Source organism: Nansenia antarctica (genome assembly GCF_963989245.1).
Source record: "Nansenia antarctica genome assembly, chromosome: 5".
NCBI classification, from domain to species: domain Eukaryota; kingdom Metazoa; phylum Chordata; class Actinopteri; order Argentiniformes; family Microstomatidae; genus Nansenia; species Nansenia antarctica.
In genome coordinates, this window is record NC_137690.1 from 34,521,658 (window position 1) to 34,541,168 (window position 19,511).

The 19,511-nt window shown below is 44.5% G+C and overlaps 2 protein-coding genes across 4 annotated transcripts in view; both read right to left on the reverse strand.

Annotated features, from left to right (window-relative positions):
* LOC308158847 (uncharacterized protein) overlaps positions 1-6,390 on the reverse strand; it is a 16,899-nt gene extending 10,509 nt beyond the window's left edge. Inside the window, exons 1-13 of one of the 2 annotated variants that reach the window (XM_080532557.1) lie at positions 6,207-6,390; positions 5,596-5,738; positions 5,313-5,496; positions 5,107-5,149; positions 4,526-4,890; positions 4,278-4,368; positions 3,782-3,906; positions 3,385-3,525; positions 2,774-2,878; positions 2,586-2,684; positions 2,215-2,350; positions 1,927-2,093; positions 1,460-1,613 (exon numbers count right to left, since the gene is read on the reverse strand). In XM_080532557.1, coding sequence (XP_080388683.1) covers positions 1,460-1,613; positions 1,927-2,093; positions 2,215-2,350; positions 2,586-2,684; positions 2,774-2,878; positions 3,385-3,525; positions 3,782-3,906; positions 4,278-4,368; positions 4,526-4,890; positions 5,107-5,149; positions 5,313-5,496; positions 5,596-5,738; positions 6,207-6,236 — 1,783 coding nt within the window. In that variant the 5' untranslated portion in view covers positions 6,237-6,390. Of the gene's footprint in view, positions 1-1,459; positions 1,614-1,926; positions 2,094-2,214; positions 2,351-2,585; positions 2,685-2,773; positions 2,879-3,384; positions 3,526-3,781; positions 3,907-4,277; positions 4,369-4,525; positions 4,891-5,106; positions 5,183-5,312; positions 5,497-5,595; positions 5,739-6,206 lie in introns of both variants that reach the window. The other variant, XM_080532556.1, reaches the window with a different exon arrangement.
* A 777-nt stretch (positions 6,391-7,167) lies between these two features.
* On the reverse strand, positions 7,168-15,653 carry LOC308157636 (major facilitator superfamily domain-containing protein 10-like). 2 transcript variants are annotated; one of them, XM_080531234.1, is made up of 13 exons: positions 15,532-15,653; positions 14,544-14,706; positions 14,146-14,242; positions 12,229-12,332; positions 11,873-12,031; positions 11,409-11,597; positions 10,579-10,678; positions 8,812-8,923; positions 8,574-8,682; positions 8,252-8,342; positions 8,075-8,122; positions 7,881-7,970; positions 7,168-7,773 (listed from the first exon to the last, which is right to left on the reverse strand). In XM_080531234.1, the coding sequence occupies exons 1-13, from the start codon at positions 15,540-15,542 to the stop codon at positions 7,670-7,672; spliced, it is 1,377 nt and encodes a 458-aa protein (XP_080387360.1). In that variant the 5' UTR covers positions 15,543-15,653; the 3' UTR covers positions 7,168-7,669. The 2 variants fall into 2 exon arrangements, with proteins under 2 accessions (XP_080387360.1, XP_080387361.1); XM_080531235.1 differs by having other exon boundaries at positions 14,544-14,711; positions 15,532-15,590.
* Between the last annotated feature and the right edge of the window lie 3,858 nt (positions 15,654-19,511).

Genomic DNA, 19,511 nt, shown 5'->3' on the forward strand with positions numbered 1-19,511 from the left:
ATTCTCTTACATTTGTGTAATGTGAGGTAACAATAAAACTTGAAACTTGAAACAACATTTACTTGACTCATTCGTAGATTGTATTCTAAATGTTGATGGACGTCCTCTAAGATCATATAATAGTAACTTGGCTTCACATACCTATGTCACTAGACGAGTAACAGAAGGAAGGTTTTCACTCCCTAAAGCTAATAGCAATGTTCTTAGACGCACTGTGGAATACGGAGCCATGCAGTCATGGAACCTAATACCAACAGAAATTATAAACGTGACAAGTAAACAAACGTATGTTCAAAAAGAAAATAAGGAAACACTTGGGTACAGCAAACTTGGCTCACCTCCTACCTCACCAACAGACAACAGTTCATCTTCATCTCCCTCTCCGGTCACACCTCCACCTCCTCCTCTGTCACACAGGGGGTCCCCCAAGGCTCAGTCCTCGGCCCCCTGCTACATACTCCCCCTCGGTCACATCATCCGCCAATTCAACCTAGACTTCCACTGCTATGCCGACGACACCCAGATTTACATGAGCACAAATTCCACCCAGAACCCACCCCTCAGTCACATTGAAAACTGCATTTCAGCAATAAAAACCTGGCTAACCCACAACTTCCTCAAACTCAAGACAGAAGTCATCCTCATCGGCACCAAATCTATTCTCAATAAAACCGGACCCATCGCACTCACCATTGAGGACACAACCATCACCCCCTCCCCCCTGGCTCGCAACCTTGGCTTCATCCTGGACCCCACCCTCTCATTTGATCCCCACGTCAGTTCCATTGTCAAGACCTCCTACTTCCACCTCCGAAACATTGCAAAAATTAGACACTGCCTCTCCCCCCCTGCTGCTGAATCCCTCATCCACGCCTTCATCTCCTCCTGCCTTGACTATTGCAACTCCCTACTCACCGGCATCACCTCCCGCTCCCTCCATAGACTCCAGATGGTCCAAAACTCAGCCGCCCGCCTGCTCTCAAACACCCGGTCCCGTGACCACATCACTCCTGTCCTCCACTCTCTCCACTGGCACCGCATCAAAGAACGTATCCAATTCAAAGTACTTGTCCTCACCCACAAAGCCTTCCGTAGCCAGGCCCCCCCTTCCCTGACTGACCTCCTTCTCCCCCACCGCCCTACCCGTACCCTCCGATCCTCATCCATTGTTCCCCTCATTGTCCCACCCTCAAAACTCAAAGGCTTCGGAGACCGTGCCTTTTCACGAGCTGCACCCCGCCTCTGGAACTCTCTCCCTCAACCACTCAGAGACTCGCCCACACTCTCCACTTTTAAATCCCACCTCAAAACCTACCTGTTCTCCCATGCTTACAACCTCCCCCACCCCTAACCATCTCCCCTAACCCTGTTCTATTTTTAGGTAACTAGATATAGCTCATGCCTATGGGTATAGCTAATGGGGATCCTTCCAATAAACAAACAAATAACCAAACCAAACCTGTGGAGTCATGCTGGTCTTGATCAGGGTCAACAGGATCACACAGTTCCTCTGTCTCTTTGCTGTCCGTTTTTGACTCCTCACTTGAAGGGGCTAATCCTCTCTCCTCCAGCAACCGGTTCTGTTTCCTCTCTTCCCTTTCCTTCAGAATGACCTGCAGATTGTGGAGAAATATATATATATATGCATCACTATATAGGGATTATAATGCAGCTAGGGACTGCAATGCACTACACACCATTACAAAGCCTTATACCATACAGCAAAGCTTTTTTTCAAGGAAGCATTGAATGAGAAGAATTTTTTTAAATTTGTTTTATTTCTCATTTCAAGCCTTTATTTCAACTCGGGGACCACTGAGGGAGAGCCTCATTTCAGTGGGGCTGAGTGAAATATACAGCTGCCACAAAAAACAACACAGTCCTTTGCATATTCTCTAGACAGCTGGATCCCTACATGAGACTGACCCGTTTCAGCGGTGTGGGTTTCTTCACTTTGGGCACCTCTCTCTGCTTGCCCTTCTTCACCAGGGGGCTGGTGGAGTCCAGGGGGTTGTGGGCAATCTTATCCTGCTGCCATGGAAGCTTCTTCTGGGGAGGCTGGTTCTTATGCCCAACGGGTAGCGACCCACCAACTACACAGTAAACGAGACAAGAAGACAAGATGAAGACAGGCCAACAGCAGCCAGCGTGATATTAAATGAGGGCTGGGAACCATGGAGGAACGAGGCTGTTATTCCTGCAGGTTGGAAGGACCTGAAAGGATGACTGGTTTGGTGTCCTGCTTGGTTTTCTGAGATTGTTGTTGTTTCTTCTCCAGAACAGCCAGCATGTTCCCAATGTCCAGCTGGACAGGAACTTTGCTCTTCTTCCCACTGGTCTTCTCTGATTTCTGATGATGAGAAGCAGATATTAACTGAGCCATTTGGACAAACTTTGCACAACAACCAAGACAAGGCAGGTTTATTCGGACAAATTCGAGTCCTCTAAGATGGTGACTTTGCGATCATTAGACGCCGGCTCTACCGGCTGAGCCACAGCCGCCCCTGAAGCATAAGTTAATGCATTTAAATTGTTTATTTTTATTTTTTATGATCAATCAAATGAACCATCAATGTCTTGCCAACCTGCCCCTTCTTAGTCTCTGTGAGGAGAGTTTTTCCTGCAGTGGTTCTGTCCTTGTTTTGGTCACCTGGCTGAAGTCCAGTTCCGTCTCTATGAACCTCCTGGACAATAATATAGAAAGTCCATTTAAGGAAGAGCTCAATGAGCTGCTCAGTGTTCATTCAACAATGACTCGAAAAGTTTTCCTTACCCCATTGCATGGCTTTGCAATGTTACTGTTGACTATGGCATTTTGGCCTTGTACTTTGGGTGTACCAGCAAAGGCAAGAGCCAGGTCTGGAAACTCTTCTTCATCCTGGAATGAAACATTAACAACGTACTGCTGGTTGAAAACATAATAATAATATAACAACTATAATAACTTTTTATTTGTATAGCGCTTTTCCTGCAAACGTTGCAGCTCAAAGTGCTCCAATCATTATATATAATTTAATATTTTTTTAATTTAAAGGCAATATTAAAAAGATGGGTTTTTAGTCTTGACTTGAACATATTTGCTGAGGTTGCATCCCTATTGTAAACTGGCAGAGCATTCCACAATTTGGGTGCATAAAATGAGAATGCAGCCTCACCAAATCTCTTCTTTTGTACATGTGGTACACAGAGAAAACCAGCGTCAGAAGACCTGAGAGCTCTATTGGGCTGATATGCTAGCAAAAGGTCTTTCAGATATTCTGGTGCTGTGCCAGTGAGAGCTTTATAAACAAGCAGAAGGATCTTGAAATCTATTCTGAACTTAACAGGAGTTATGAAAACAATCCATACTTTACTTTAAGTATTTTTTATGAGAGACTTTTTCACCTCAAACTTTGGTGGCTCCTGGTGAACCTGTTCTGCCGGCTCCTGGACCTCAGCATCTCCATCTGCACCTTCGGACTTCTTCTTTTTCTTCTTCCTTTTCTTTTCAGAGGCTTGATCCTCTTGCACAGGCGCTTCCTTCTTCTAAACAAAGAGTCAAGATATTAGGCCAAGATGACAACAGTTTTTTGGACTGACTCAAGTTTTATATTTGCAATTCTGATCGCTCTTAAGGATCCAGCAGCGTCGTCGGGCTTGCGCAAACAAACCCGGCAATTTTTTTACTTGCTCCGGGCAAGCAGGCAAGCGGGCAAGCGTTACTGTCGAACCCTGCTGGGGCCATGTAAGCGGTCCCCTGTAAGCTTGACACTGCAACATGAACATCAGTTAAGACACGCACCTGGGAGCGGGCGCTGGTGTTGGTCTTCTCTCTTGGGGGGGCTTTCTTTGGAGGCTGAGAGGCCACATTGGCCCAGGAGGTCCCTGCTGAACCACCACTCTGGGAAACCGCCTCCCTTGGCTGAACTACATGGATCAACTTCAGTGTTTAGCATACTAGCATACTCCACCCCCCAACAGGAGGAACATTGTACCCCCCCCCGCATACCACTCAGGACTTCAACTTAGCTTTGCACCACTGCTGTTTTGCTGCCCCACTGTACATCCCTAACTGTATATTGTATTGATATCCATTGCCCTTGTTCTGTACATATCATACTGCACATATCTTAACTGTACATATCTTCACCCTGGTCTGGAAATATCACTCTGTACATATATCTGTCTATAATTTGATGGCTTTTAAACTATCGGGTTAGATGCAAGTACATCTGTCTTACAAGTACAGCCAGAACGTTGTGTTCCTGTCGTTCATTAATGCTGAATGCACCAAGTACCTTGGATGGCAGGAGATGAAACGTTGCTGTCTTCATTGGAGGGGGTGCGACGACCGGGGGCATTTCTTTCTCCTTTTTGTCTTGGAGCAGTCTACACATTCAGGCATTCAGACATGACATTAACCATCGGGAATTGTTTGATTTCAAATTATATATAGAGTATAGAGCCAAAAAGAAGAACAAATGTTTCTGGTCACATGAGTCACTGCAGTGAGACACACATCACTAAAGGAATGTGATAGACCCACCTTAGGTGTAGGTGGTGAGCTCTGAGGATGGCCTGGGTGGGAGGGGGGAGCAGAGCCAGGGTGGGAGGGGGGAGAGGAGCCAGGGTGGGAGGGGGGAGAGGAGCCTGGGTGGGAGGGGGGAGCAGAGCCAGGGTGGGAGGGGGGAGAGGAGCCAGGGTGGGATGGGGGGGGAGAGGAGCCAGGGTGGGATGGGGGGGCAGACCCCCAGCATGTTCCAGGTTTCTGGGTGGGAAGTACAAGTCTGCTGGGTGACACAACACCCAGTTCTGGGAAATCAGCCATTTTCACTTCAAAAGTGACATGTTCACTCTGCACAGCTTTGGATCGCTCTGTTGAGTTTGGGGCAGACCTGGTCCCTCTAAAACCTGTAGATGGGGGGGAGAAGAAAAACAAAAACTGCAGCAAAAGCATTGCAATTGTTGTTTTTGTTTTGATGAAATGTTGTTGGTATGTATGAGTGGGCCAACTCAGTCAAGTGCTCATTGCAAACCTACTTTGACGCTGAATATGGCTGTGGTGATTCTAAATAAAAGGTGATGCGTACTCTGTACCTATGTGTGATGTGTAACTTAAAGGATTACCTCTTCTTGGAACATCCAGTGACCTCCCGGTTGTGTTTTTATCCTGAGACGCAAAGGCAGAACTTGATTTTGATGCCTGTGATTACGTTTGGGGTAAAATATTATATTTTTAGATAGTCATACTGAAAACAAGTTTAGATATTCATACTGAAAACAAGACTGTGTATGTGCTGTGTATCCGGGGGTAAGTAAAGAGAGGGTCTGACCTGGTGGTCCCGTGTGGACCTCTCTCCAGGTGGGTATGCATTGGGCTCCGTTCCCCTAGTACGACGGCTGCTGCTATAGCCATGTTTGCTCTGCGTGTCTCCTCGCAAACCGTCCGTGGTTGTTGGCCTCTGTCTGGGTGTCTTCCTGGAGTCGTCTCCTTCACTAGACTGAGACGTCTGGTTCCTAGATGGGACGTAAAGTTCATATTAACTCAGGAGTTATTTACAAATGACACGTTCCAATGATTACAAGCTTGGGGCTTGATAATGAATGAAGTCCTACCTTCTTGGTCTTTGCTCCAGCAGATAAGGATTTGGTAGGGTCAGAGGGGAGGAAGAGGCTTTGAGTTGTTCAGGGGGTTCCAGTCCACCGAACCTCTGGAGTTTTGGAACAAAGGGCTGAACTGCAGGTGACAGTTTGCTTTCCTGGACACGAGGGAAAATCAATTTCAAGACATTTAAAAAGTTGCCAGGTCAAATGTGATCAGACGGTAACGTCACTAAAATGTGCTACTAACCCCTGACCCAGGGCTGTTAGCTACCAAGCTATGAGAAAGCAGCAATAATCAATATCATGCATGAACGAAAACTACTTGTCTGATGATCACAAACATGCTTGCTCTGCCTACATTTCGTGTCGGGCTCTAGTCAGCTGTCAACTGGTAGCTTGTTATGGTTAGCTAGTAGTTAGCTAGCTCGTCCAGCTGATGTTTGTCCTTAGTAAAGTTCACTCGTCAAACCAAATGTTAGTCTAAAAACAGGGTGACTATTTGCCTCTTTACATTACACAACGGCTGTAATTTCTGCCTTCTAGTGTCTGAGCAAACAGTAACCGTAGCTCGCTTAGCTTAGCTCACGCATTAATTTCAGTTACAAAACCACCCGCATCCGTACCTTGTCCATCTTCAGTTTCGTGTTAATCATCTAAATATACATATTTCTGTCTCTTAGCTGGCTAACGTACTATACTGTGACTTCAGCAAGCATGTCAGCACCAGCAGCTGGAACTCAAGGCAAGTCAATTTGTAGAAAATGCACCATCACTCGATGTAGTTACGAGTGCACGTAGCGGGCTGACATGTTTACATTCCGTGTGACCAACACCGACCTCCAGACTTTTATTCTGAAGTCAAGACAAACACCGACCTCCAGACTTTTATTCTGAAGTCAAGACCAACAGAACACCAACCTCCAGACTTTTATTATGAAGTCAAGACCAACAGAACACCGACATCCAGACTTTTATTCTGAAGTCAAAACCAACAGAACACCGACATCCAGACTTTTATTCTGAAGTCAAGACCAACAGAACACCGACATCCAGACTTTTATTCTGAAGTCAAGACCAACAGAACACCGACACCCAGACTTTTATTCTGAAGTCAAGCCACACGCCTTAAAAACTATAGTGGCAGCGCCACCAGATGGTGGTGTAGTATAAGATGAATTCACAAGTGTGTTGGGTTGGGATGGGAAATTGAGAAAAAGGAGCAGTTGAATGATATTGCACACAATAGTACAAAAAAAAAAATATGATATTGCAAACTTTAACCTAAATGGAACTAACTTTATTTAGGTTTAAGTACTGGGACAATAGGTCTATACAGATCTTCTGAATAATCTCAATACTGATACATTCAATGTCTTTAGATAATGCATAACATCTTTACATTCTTTCCCCAGATCATTAATTGATCTACTTGGCTTCACTTAGTCATACACAAACTGTACCTCAAATGAATATAATAATGTACATCATCACTACAACACTACTCAACCTTTTCAACCTATTCTTGTACAGCATAGTAGGCTATACAAAAAATAATGTATATAAAGTATAAAATACTGTGACAAACCCATTATGCACCATCAGCATATTCAACATGTAAGCCAAAAAACATCCAATGGTTGAACCTGATACACTGTACCTGCTGTACAGGGATGGTCTGCGCTAAAAACGTTGACTTGGTCTTCATGGAGTGAACATGCATAGGCCTGTTTGAATGCATTGAAATGTGCATTATTGGCTGGTATATTGGCTGCTGCAATAATTTCATTGTGTAAGTACCTTGCCCCATTACCACCTCTTAATCTAAATTACTTTCTTCCACCATTGATCAAAATACAGTTTGACATATTAAGGCTTTGTGGTAAAAAAAAAAAAAAAAAAACATAAGAACAAATGTATCGTATCAAAAGAAATAATAATTTGTAAATGACAAAGTATATTTTTGTCCCTATGAAGCTTGCATTCCAAGCAAATGTGCACACTAATATAGAAACGATATATAAAAAAAGAGGAGTGTCTCAGCAATCAGTACTGAGACAGTACATAAATGTAGTGTCTCTTCTCCTCCTCATTCCTCTTTGATCTCTCCTAGTCTTCTCAGTAGGATCAGCGGTATGATGAAACAGGCTGCGCTGACAATAAAGCAGGTCTCTGCTCCTGCTATCCAGTAAACTGCAAAGCAAAGGAAGGTTCAACACCACATGTACAGTACGTCAAATCTCTGTCCAGAAATCCAACTGCTCTTAGATTCAAACTTGACAAAAGCAGACATTACTCACCCGAGGAAGCAACGATAGGCCCCACTGCTCGAGCCAGGGCCCCAAGACTGCGTAAGATCCCCATGACTGTGCCTTTCTGATTGGCTGAACCTAGAGGAAGAGGACTTTCAAGTTACACAATTACTGTTTTTTACATTCAAAGATGGTGCGTGTGTCTGTGTTCAGTCTTATTTTATTTTTGGTGAACATCTTACCATGATCAGAAACCAGTGTTGAAATACAAGGAACAACAATTGCAGCAGCTGTGACAAGAATGACAATGTATTAGAGAAGGATAGTAATCTCAGCAATATAAATAACTCATTTTCAGTTGTGGCTTCTTTTTAAAACTACACGTTTACCTTTTCAAATGAGTTTTGAATAGGACTTACCAAAGGAGTATAACACCAACCCTAGGTAAAGCATCTTCAAATTCCACGCCAGTCCGATGAGAACAAATGCTGGTATCAGTGACATGACTGCCTGAAATACATACATACAAGAAAAATGTAATACTGGTCTTAATATTCTATTTCATAGGCTTAGTTGGATACTAAACTGGATACTAAACTGCGTTTTGTTGTATAGTACTTTGTACTCTGCGATGACAATAAAGTTGAATCTAATCTAATCTTATCAACTTTAAACATTTTCCTGAAGTTGAACCTGTTTCCTGCTCCATATTCTTCTATGTAATGGGTGTACTGTACTTACCACACGAACTGTCCTGATGTGGTGCCCTGGCTTGATTCTCCTGGCATACCCCCCCTGGATCAACGCCATGGTGATGCCAATGAAAAAAAACATCTTTCCCTGCTGCATGCTGCAACAAAAAGAAGACATTTAGTTGAGGGGTATGTTCATGTACCTTTTTAGGTGCATACTGGACATAAATGAAGCATGTACTTTAGGAGTGTTGAGAGACTCAGAGGAATTCTCCCTGGTTCCTTACCTTGTGAAGTGGAAACGTTGATGAGTCAGGAAACTCAACGTGAACTCCAGGCCAGAGAAGAGGAAGAGGTAACTGAAGTAGACCAGGCCCAACACTTTGAGGTTCTGCATTTCTGTTGTTCAAAAGAAAACAGGAGGGGGGGATTGAGTAAAAGAACCTTGTTGGTCAGGTATTGTTGAACATCGTCTCCCAGTAGGGATATTAGTAAGACCCTATAGTATATTTTGGATATCATGACAAGATATTGATGGGAATAGTGATTCTTGTTGACTCATATACATGATGCATTAGTATAAGTGTTGCCATCATCTCTGTCCACAGCAGGATTTATTTTGCCTTAGGCCAAGCTGCTAGTGCCATTCCCATACTCAGCATGGTAGCACCTTTACCTCAGGGTGGGCATCTGCTGCTCATAAGACAGAGAGCAAGAGGCGGACTGAGTGAGGTTGTTAGATTGACCACAGCTATGCAGATGACATTCAGCTCTTCCTGTCCTTCCCCCCCCTCTGACCTACACGTGTCTCTGCATGTCTCGCTGACATCTCTACATGGATGTCTGCCCACCATCTCAAGCTCAACCTTAACAAGACTGAGCTACCGTATTTTCCGGACTATAAGTCGCACCAGTAAAAAATGTGCCATGAAGAAAAAACACATATAAGACGCACTGGACTATAAGTCGCATTTATTTAGAAATGTATTTCACAAAATCCAAGACCAAGAACAGACATTTAATCTGGAAAAGCAAGTTATTCAACTACACAATAGCACACAGAACAACAGGCTGAATAGGCTAAATTAACATAACATTAACAGTTATTCAGCTACACAATAGCATAAAGAACATACCTGGGAGGCTGAATAAGCTAAATTAACATAACAAGCCAGCTAGCTCAACAAGCAAGTTACCAGTAAACAAGTTCACCAAGCTCCCGTTAATGTTTCAGTTAATTCTTCAGTGGTACAGGAGCAGCATATAGTTGTCACAAGCCCAGAGCGCCCTCTCGCGGCTGTAGACGGTAATGTAAAACTATGAAAAAAAGTGCGACTTATAGTCCGGAAAATACGGTACTCTTCCTCCCTGGGAAAGCCTGCCCTCTCAAAGACTTTCTCAGTCACAGTGGAGAACTCTACTGTAACCGCCTCTGAAGACTCTTCAGGTTACACCTTAACTGCTCCTCCTGAGACATTACCACCTTCCAGCACTGCGTCTCCTGAGACACCTGCTTTTCCCCTATACTGTGTCCCCTAAGACTCTACTGCCCCCCTTGTACTGTCTCTTCAGTGTCCCCCTTGTACTGTCTCTCCAGTGTCTATAAATACGTTTTCACGACGACTGCCAGAGGCCCCTGGCCTGAGCTAGATTACACCTCCTGCTAGAACTGGTGAATTGATGATTCACTTCCTTAGTCAAATGTATTGATGGTAAGTTGGAATAAGGCGTCTGCTAAATGCCAAAAATGTAAATGTAAATTGGCTGTCTCTGGTACTTTTCCACTGCTTGTAGTTTAGCATCCAACTGAGGACTGGCCTTCAGCTCAGGAGGAGATCCTTCCTACTTTGCTGTATCTCTCCCGACCCCACATAAGACTAGATCTTATCTCTCGACCCCACATATCACTCCTGAATCCCAAAGAATTCCTAACAATATACTAGTGACTGCAATTGACATCCGACAGTCATATTCATAGTGATCATACATGAATCGTACATTAGTGCTCATCTCTTTTGTACCGTTACGACCATGACATTCATACCGGTACTCACTTCCTTTAGTGGGTGGCTCTTCCGTCCTGGTGACAGCGGAGAAGTTGAACAGAGCCACCGGGTTAAGAAGATCCCCTGATTCCTGAGTCCCTGAGGAGACCTGGTGACAGAGTGGATATCATTAGTAATGACAGTTGACTGATATTGGTTGTTATGCAGGATTACATTGGGTATATTGGTTGTTATGCAGGATTACATCAGGGCTTAAGTGGCGTATTCGATTCCGGCCTCTCTCTCTCTCTCTCTCTCTCTCTCTCTCTCTCTCTCTCTCTCTCTCTCTCTCTCTCTCTCTCTCTCTCTCTCTCTCTCTCTCTCTCTCTCTCTCTCTCTCTCTCTCTCTCTCTCTCTCTCTCTCTCTCTCTCTCTCTCTCTCTCTCTCTCTCTCTCTCTCTCTCTCTCTCTCTCTCTCTCTCTCTCTCTCTCTCTCTCTCTCTCTCTCTCTCTCTCTCTCTCTCTCTCTCTCGTCTCTCTCGTCTCTCTCGTCTCTCTCTCGTCTCTCTCTCGTCTCTCTCTCTCTCTCTCTCTCTCTCTCTCGTCTCTCTCGTCTCTCTCTCGTCTCTCTCTCGTCTCTCTCTCGTCTCTCTCTCGTCTCTCTCTCCTGTCTCTCTCTCCTGTCTCTCTCTCCTGTCTGTCTCTCTCTCTCTCTCTCTCTCTCTCTCTCTCCTGTCTCTCTCTCCTGTCTCTATCAATAAAAAGAAAAATATGAGTGGGACTGCCCCATTCAGAAAAAAGAGAAGAGAACAGGAAAGTGGTCTGGGCGTGTGCTTTATGTTCATACCATACAATAAAGGCATACTGCCAAGCCCCTGTTGGGAGTACCAACCCCTCACCTTGCTGTCCTTTTTCAGGGTCTCTGGCAGCATCACACAGATGAATAGTAGGTCAGCAGCACTGAAGAACAGAGCCAATAGAGCTGGACCCTGGAAGAACACCTCCTCCTTACTGGAGTTGACGGCGAAATAGGCTCCCATCAACGGACCCACAGTGAACCCCAAGGAGAAGGCAATCCCAATCATTGCCTAACAACAACAACAGCAGTATAATATGGTTACATTTAGGTTATATAACAAGAGCAGCAGTAGAATATGGTTACATTTAGGTTATACAACAACAATGCTGACAAAGAGAGATTAAATGTGCAATAGGGAATCAAATAACCTGCTACATACCCACCCACCCACCCACCCACCCACCCCCCCGCCACACACACACACACACCGCCATAATACTAATGAATTAAGATGTCATTCAATTTAGATGAAGGTCATTTTGTAGCATGGAGATAGGTGCCTACCATTCCTCTGTTTCGTGCTTTAGGGCAGGGCAGGTCAGCCACAATCGCAGTGCAGAGGCTCACATTGCCCTTACAAATTCCTCCTATTACTCGAGACAAAAGGAACATGGCGAAACTCTGGGACACGAACCAGACAGCATAGGAAGACATCAGCCCTAACTGGAACACAGGGCAACCAATCAAAACCACATTAATATGGCAGGCTTAAAACAAACATTTAACACAATGAACAAGTGTTCAAGAGTTTCACAAGTGAAGTGCCAGTATGCATTAAATGGCCAGGACGAAATTAATGTAATAGAAAACAACATGTATAGAACTACTACCGGTATACATTTCTACGACATCATACCCACTGTTGTAAGAATGAGTAGTGGCTTCCTGCCGTGGCGATCAGAAGCAGCCCCAGTTAAGGGGGAAGACAGGAACTGTAGTAGAGAGAAGAGAGATCCAATCAGACCTGGGTAGTAGAATGTAGAGAGCATGATCAGTGTTTAGAACATTTGAAAGAGGCACTGTAAATCACACACAGTGGCAAGAAAAAGTATGTGAACCCTTTGGATTGACCTGGTTTTCTGCATTCATTTGGTCATAAAATGTCACAAGTATAGACAAACACAAAGTGCTTAAGCTAAGTCATAAGTCATCTTGGCTGGGCGCCCACTTCTAGGGAAAGTAGTAGTAGCCACAGTACTAAATCGTCTCTCCATTTATAGACAATTTGTCTAACTGTGGACTAATGAATATATAAACTCTTTGAGATTACTTTGTAACCCTTTCTAGCTTCATGCAAATCAGGCCTTCTGAGATCTCTTTTTTGCAAGGCACATCAGCAGATCAGCAGCATTTTGTGAATAGCAAACTCAAAATGCTTGAGCGTTTTTTATAAGTCAAAGGCTGTGTTCGAAATGCCATACTAGCATACTACATACTCAATGAGTATATATTGCATACTCAATTCATAATAAGTATGCCAATAAGTACGCCATTACCAGCCGACTGTTCACATTGAAGTATGCAGCTCAGTATCCCAGAATGCATTTCGCACTGGCCGGCAGCGGGGATTTTAAATCATCTTAAACCTCCATGGGCTAAAAGCTGTAATTTTGGCTCTACAAGTGTTAGCATGTAATTTTATTACGTTTTAATATGTTTTCAGGCAAGAAAGTAATGATGTATATTCCCAAAATGTGGGCAGTTTATCAAAAGAACCTGTTTATATATCTGATCTGACTTTTGTTTTCCACTTCTGTAGGCTAACGTTAGCTAGCTACGTTACGTTAGTTAGATACCTTTACTGTGGGGTTCGACAGAAACGTCGGAACATAATAGCTTAACAAGTTGTAAAATGATTTGGGTTAGCTTTAGTTAGCTAAAGTAACTAGCTTACTATATTGTTGTCTTAGCAGCTGGTAAAAGAACAGGATTAACATAAATATATATGAGCAAGCATCTTAGTGAAAACACCACCGCTCATCGGTGATCAGACTTAGCTGAGGTGCTGAAGAGTATCAAAATTTGATATTTAATAGACTGGATACAGCTGAAGAGTATCAAATAGAGTGGATACAGCTGAAGAGTATCAAATAGAGTGCAAAAAAGAAGCATCCGCACACTCAAATATGTGCTTTTTTTATTGCGAGCTTTCGGTCTCTTCAGGCAATCGCACCATGTAAACAACAGCTGTAAGTTTGTATGACGCAGTTTGACGTGACTGAAGAGACGTGCAATGCATTTTGGGGAATTTGAGTATGAAAAGTATCCTCACGCCGCATACTCAGAAATGTTGGTGAATCTGGTATACATCCTGGCATTTCTCGCCTACACAAATTTCACATACTAGTGTGAACGCACTACATACTTAAATCTATGTCATACATAGTATGAATAGTACGCTAGTATGCTAAACACAGCCAAAGTATCTCTAACCCACACCTCCGATCTTGTTTCATTGATTGGACTCCAGGTTTGCTAACTCCTGCCTCCAATTAGCTTTTGTAGAAGTCATTAGCCTGGGGGTTCACATACTTTTTCCAACCTACACTGTGAATGTTTGAATGATGTATTCAATATGGTCAAGACAGACAGGACAAACAGATTGTGTTTGTTCATTATTGTTCATTATTGTTCATAACTTAGATGAAGATCAGACCATATTTTAAGACAAATTTATACATAAATGCAGGTAATTCCAAAGGGTTCACTTGCTTTTTCTTGCCACTGTAAGTCAGGAACCAACATCATTTACAGACTGTAAGTGTGTTTCATCTTACCTCCAAAGAGGACACTGTTGTATTTAGTTTCCATAGGAACACCGACAGCTTCCCTAAACCAGCCCACAACGCTCTGTAGTGACTGATATACAGAGTCCTGTTGGAAAACAGAAATTATCGAAGGTCCAAATGAAGTAATTGGGGGAAACAACACATACTTGAAACACAAGTGCAATTAACAAATCCCTCATGACTGCACAGACATGACACACTGGCACACTGGGGCAATCCCACTCTTATGTTTTTCATTGCATTTTCTTTTATTGGATAGAGATAGAAAAAAGACCAGGCATAGACAGACATCTGTCCAATTTGAACAGAGATGGGCACATTTGTGCCAGTAGGTCATGGTGCTAGACCACTGGAACACCCCAGGCCACCACTGTGTGAACTCGTACCTGTGTTTGGCCATAGTGGTCCAGTATGGAGGGAAGCAGAGGTAGAATCAGGGTGAAGCCCAACAGGTCCAGGAGCAGGGCAAAGAAAACAATGTTGATGACTCCTGAGGTGACATTATTCTCTTGAGATTTCTTTTCACTTGACGACATCCTCCTCACAGGTCTTTCCTTAGACAGAAAAAGCAACACTTTTATGGGCACTATTCAATCACATTTTGTCCGACTCCAATAAGTAGACACTATGAACAAGTAAAATAGGGCAAGCATTACTGAACTACACCTGGGAGAATTTAATTGAATTCATCCAAATCAATCAAATGAATTAGTTGATTTTGGTTTTGTTTCACTTCAACCTAACATCGTAAGGGTTACATTTTATGATGAAAGTGACACAACGGGCATGTCAATGACTCTATTGCTCAAGGAAGTTATAGTAACTTCCACTCAAGACGGTTTCACTGAATTAGTTTGTCTACAGTAACTTCCTTCAACTAAGCCTCCGGGCGTATTGGTACAGAGAGGGAGAGATGGCCGTAAAAGTTGCTGTCTCATTGTTGTAATAGATTGAGGAGGTGAAGCAACTTCAAGGAAGTAGGAAATAATAATTTCGTCAGTCAAAAAGCTCTGGTCTGTATGAAACACGGAACTCACTACCATGGCATTGATAATAGCCTACATATATTGCTTGATGACATTTTTAATCATGACAGATCAATTGACAAGACATACACAAAGTTAGTTAACAACTTAAGCCCTAGACTACGCAAGCATCCTAGACTGCATCCTATATTTCCCAAATATATATAGAAAAACGTGTAAAACGAGGTCAATGATATCCAAAGTTCTACTACTGTGATTGAAAATAGTTCACATTGCAAAACTACAGTGGTGAGATGACAAGCGAGAACACATCATTCCGATATTTAGGTTGCACGATATAAAGATACGGGTATATTGAACGAGTTATTGCTTTCTTTAAATCACCTACATTAGAGACATCAACTTGCCGAGAGCTTGCGTTGGGGGTGTCCGAATCTTGAAGTCGTCCGTCTACCAACCAGCCAAACTCATCTGATCATGGACCAGGAAGCGTGTCTCGTTTCATTTGGCATGACAAGAATGTGACGTATGCGCACAGAAGACAGGCCTCCACTGAATCACACAATGAACGCCCAGTTCGTTGCTAATGATAACGGTTAGTATAGATAAGGGGACCAAGGACGTGCCGTGACGTCCATATAAGCAGAGTAAGCAGTGCTTACCCAACGAAAAAAAAAAAAACACCGTGAAAATATTAAAATACAAGTGCATGTAACCGTTTGTTTGTTTTCATTAAAAGAGTCGTATTTTAGGTCCCAGGGCAGCAGGAGTCATTCATTTTGACGTTGCATTTTTAGCGCCACCTGCAGGAGTAAGCACTCCCTACTCTGCTTGCATTGCGTTACATTATAAGCACTTCTCTCTCTGCTTTCCCTCGCGTACATTGGAATGCGTGAAAATGTCTTTTTTATTTTTTTCCGATGCCTCAGCCTGCTGTTTAATGTGGCCAGGGTAAGCATGCTTACAGCCAATCAGTAGTTCTTTAATTCCGATAAGAGCTACTGATTGGCTCTTATCACTTTCAAGTTCACTGAACATTTCACCTCTCGCCCGGCAGAATAGCTTATGCCAGCTAGCTCAAACAATCTAAATAATAATAATCAATAAGGATAACTTGCTTGATTTTGTGAATATGGACATTACTGAATGAATGGTCTTTATTGTCATTGCTACAGTACAGGTACCAAACAACGACATTTAGGAGGGGTGGCTCCCCTGGTGTTAGGAAAGAAAAAAAAACTTTAAAAAAAACACAAGAAGGGAAGGAGCTGGTTTACATAAATAAAGGCTATGTACACTATCCACTATACTATACTGATAGACGACTAGGGTTGTCATATTGCACATAGTGTTATTGCACATTTATTTAAAGTGTCGCAGTTTGCAGGCTTGAAATGTACATATTTGTGCCTCAGCACTACACCTGATTTTTTTCAGTCCAGCAGCTGCCATCAATCCGTCCAGACTGTCCAGGGCCCAGAACCTAGGTCTTTGCTGTGTTCAGGGCCTGGACGGCCCTGTGGTAGAAGCTGTTCTTCAGTCTGTTTGTCCTTGCGGCCATGGTCCTGAACCGCCTTTTCGAGGGCAGCCGGGTAAAGTGTTCGTACCCAGGGTGGGTTGGGTCCCTGGAGATCTTGGAGGCCTTCCTGAGACAGCGTGTGTTGTACAGCTCTTCCAGAGAGGGGAGGGGGGCGCCGGTGATCTTCTGGGCTGTTCTCACGACTCTCTGTAGCGCATTTCTCTCCGCGGTTGTGCAGCTGGAGAACCAGTTGCAGATGCCGTAGGTGAGGATGCTCTCCACTGCGCCGCGGTAGAAGGTCACCAGTATCTCCTGCTTGCTGTGTTCCTTCCTGAGGACTCTCAGGATGTATAGCCCCTGTTGTGCCTTCTTGATGGTGGCTTTTGTGTTGTCCTTCCAGGTCAGGTCATCCTGCATGTGCACCCCCAGGAATCGGAGGGTTGAGACTCTCTCCACGCTCTCTCTGTCGATGAGCAGGGGCTGGATCTCGGACTTTTTCCTCCTGAAGTCTACGATGATTTCCTGGGTCTTTGACTTGTTCAGCAGCAGGTTGTTAACCTTGCACAGCTTGCTCAGTTGCTCTACCTCATCCCTGTACGCCGCCTCGTCCCCCCCCGAGATGCATCCCACCACGGTGGTGTCGTCTGCAAACTTTACGATGGAGTTGCTGGGGTGGACGGGGGTGAAGTCGTAGGTGTAGAGGTTGTAGAGGATGGGGCTTAGCACGCAGCCCTGGGGGGACCCAGTGCTGAGTCTGAGGGCTGTGGAGGTGTGGGGGCCCACCCGCACCCTCTGGGGGCGGTCGGTCAGGAAGTCCTTGATCCATGCACATATAGAGTGTGATAGACCCAGGTCTAGTAGTTTGGTCACTAGCCTGTCTGGAAGGATGGTGTTGAAGGCGGAGCTGAAGTCCACAAAGAGCAGTCTCGCGTAGCTGTTTCCCCTCTCCAGGTGGGATAGAGTGGCGTGGAGAGTCGTCGCGATGGCGTCCTCTGTGGACCTGTGGGCTCTGTAGGCCAACTGGTATGGATCCAGGTTGTTAGCGACCTAAAGGGATTTCGTAGACTGGACTGGAAAAACAGAACTACTGGCTAAATGCCGCCCGAAGCCACCGCTCACCGATCTTCACACCCAGAAAGGGAGAGTCGCTAGGGGCTACAGCAAGCCTGGTATGAGCGGTTTATATGATTCGCGAGGCTGGTGGCGATCTGTGCTTGTTTATATGGTTTAAGTACTGCTGTGCTGCAGGTTATGGCTTCTTATTTAAGACTTCCTCTGCTTATACCTTTGAATGTAGGCCTGTGCCATTGTGTTTGGAGAGAGAGCTGCTTAATCAATCGCTGAGATAGGCCTAATGTCGCTGTCCGTGCCATTGGTTCTGGACCAAAAGTGTTTGAGAGAGATAGAGAGGGAGGGTTTGTGATGTGATGTCAAGTGCCTGTGTGACAAAGTGTGAAAAGAAAGTGTGTTGTGAGTTTACTATGGAGAATGGAAACGGTGTGTGTCTGTGTTGTGCATGTGTGCGTTTGCGATGTTGAAACTGGACTTGTAGATTTCAGCAGGCTGGCTACTTGAAAAGATCTTGGTTCAAAAAAGATTGAACAATGAGCACCCCTGATATAGTCGAAACTGGCAACTGTTTTTTTTGTTTTTGGTAATCGGATCACAAAGTGACACTACAGTATATTAGCGGGTTCTAGGGCATAAAAATTGCATTTCCTTGAAACTGCGTTCACTGATAGCGTGTGTGTGTTTTTTTTTTTATTGTTTTTCTGATTTTATCCCTTTTTCACCCAATTTGGTATCCAATTGCACCCAACCTAGTATCCAATTATCCCCTGCCTATTGCGTAGGATCCGCCGCACGACCCCGTGGCCGGCAGCCCCAGAGGAGATAGCCAGGCAGACTAGCTGTCTGGCTCCTCGAGCCCGACACCGTTATTCCAGCACCAGACGGGGGCGGTGTTGCGCGACGGATCCTTGTCCGGAAATAGTCCTATACCCCCCTTGGGAGCGGCCGCTCAATATGCCGCTCCCTGTGGGCCCCGGCCATATCCGGATCTGGCGAGACCGGGATTCGATCCCAGTCCCCGGTGGGCAGCTTGCACTAGAGGCTAATGCTTAGACCGCTGCGCCACCGGTGTATGTGTAATTATGTGTATTTCTATATATTATGCTTACCCAATCTAAAAGCTCACGTCACGTGCCTGAAGGGGACAAATACCTTTAGTAAATGCATTAACATTTTCCCAATCCAAGTAAACTGTGTAAGGTCTTTGCATATGTCTAGTGGCTGGTCTTATCCCCCATTCCAAAATATTACAACTATTTACACGACCCTTGATAATGCTTAAAAGACTCACATGCCTTATCGGACCGATTCCGATTTTAACTTAACAGATTTTGCCCTGTGCCCCTACACCAGTGGCGTAGCGGACGGGCCCGCAAGCGACGCACCGCGGGGGGGCCCCAGCCACTAGGGGGCCCCCTAACATTGGTTGCTAGCACCCCCTCTCATTGCTCTCACTTGTTTGTACCTTTTGCTAAGTCAAGCATTTAGAATGTAGAGTGCATATTGCGAAATTTCGCAACGTCAATAATGCATCGGACAGTGTTTCCTCCAGGATTTTTCACATTAGTGGCGGAGTGTTCTTTTTTCGCGCGCGTACTGGCGCTCAATACAAAGACGTAATTTCACCGAAAAATAGAGTGTGGCAACATAAAAAAAAAGTGCCCTGTTTACCCGTACCTCCGCCGTTCTGTTCGTGGTGATTTGGGAGGCAATAGATTATTTTTGCCCCGCGCATATTGCCCTGTAATTAGACCACGCGACCACAGCTCCGTTGTGTC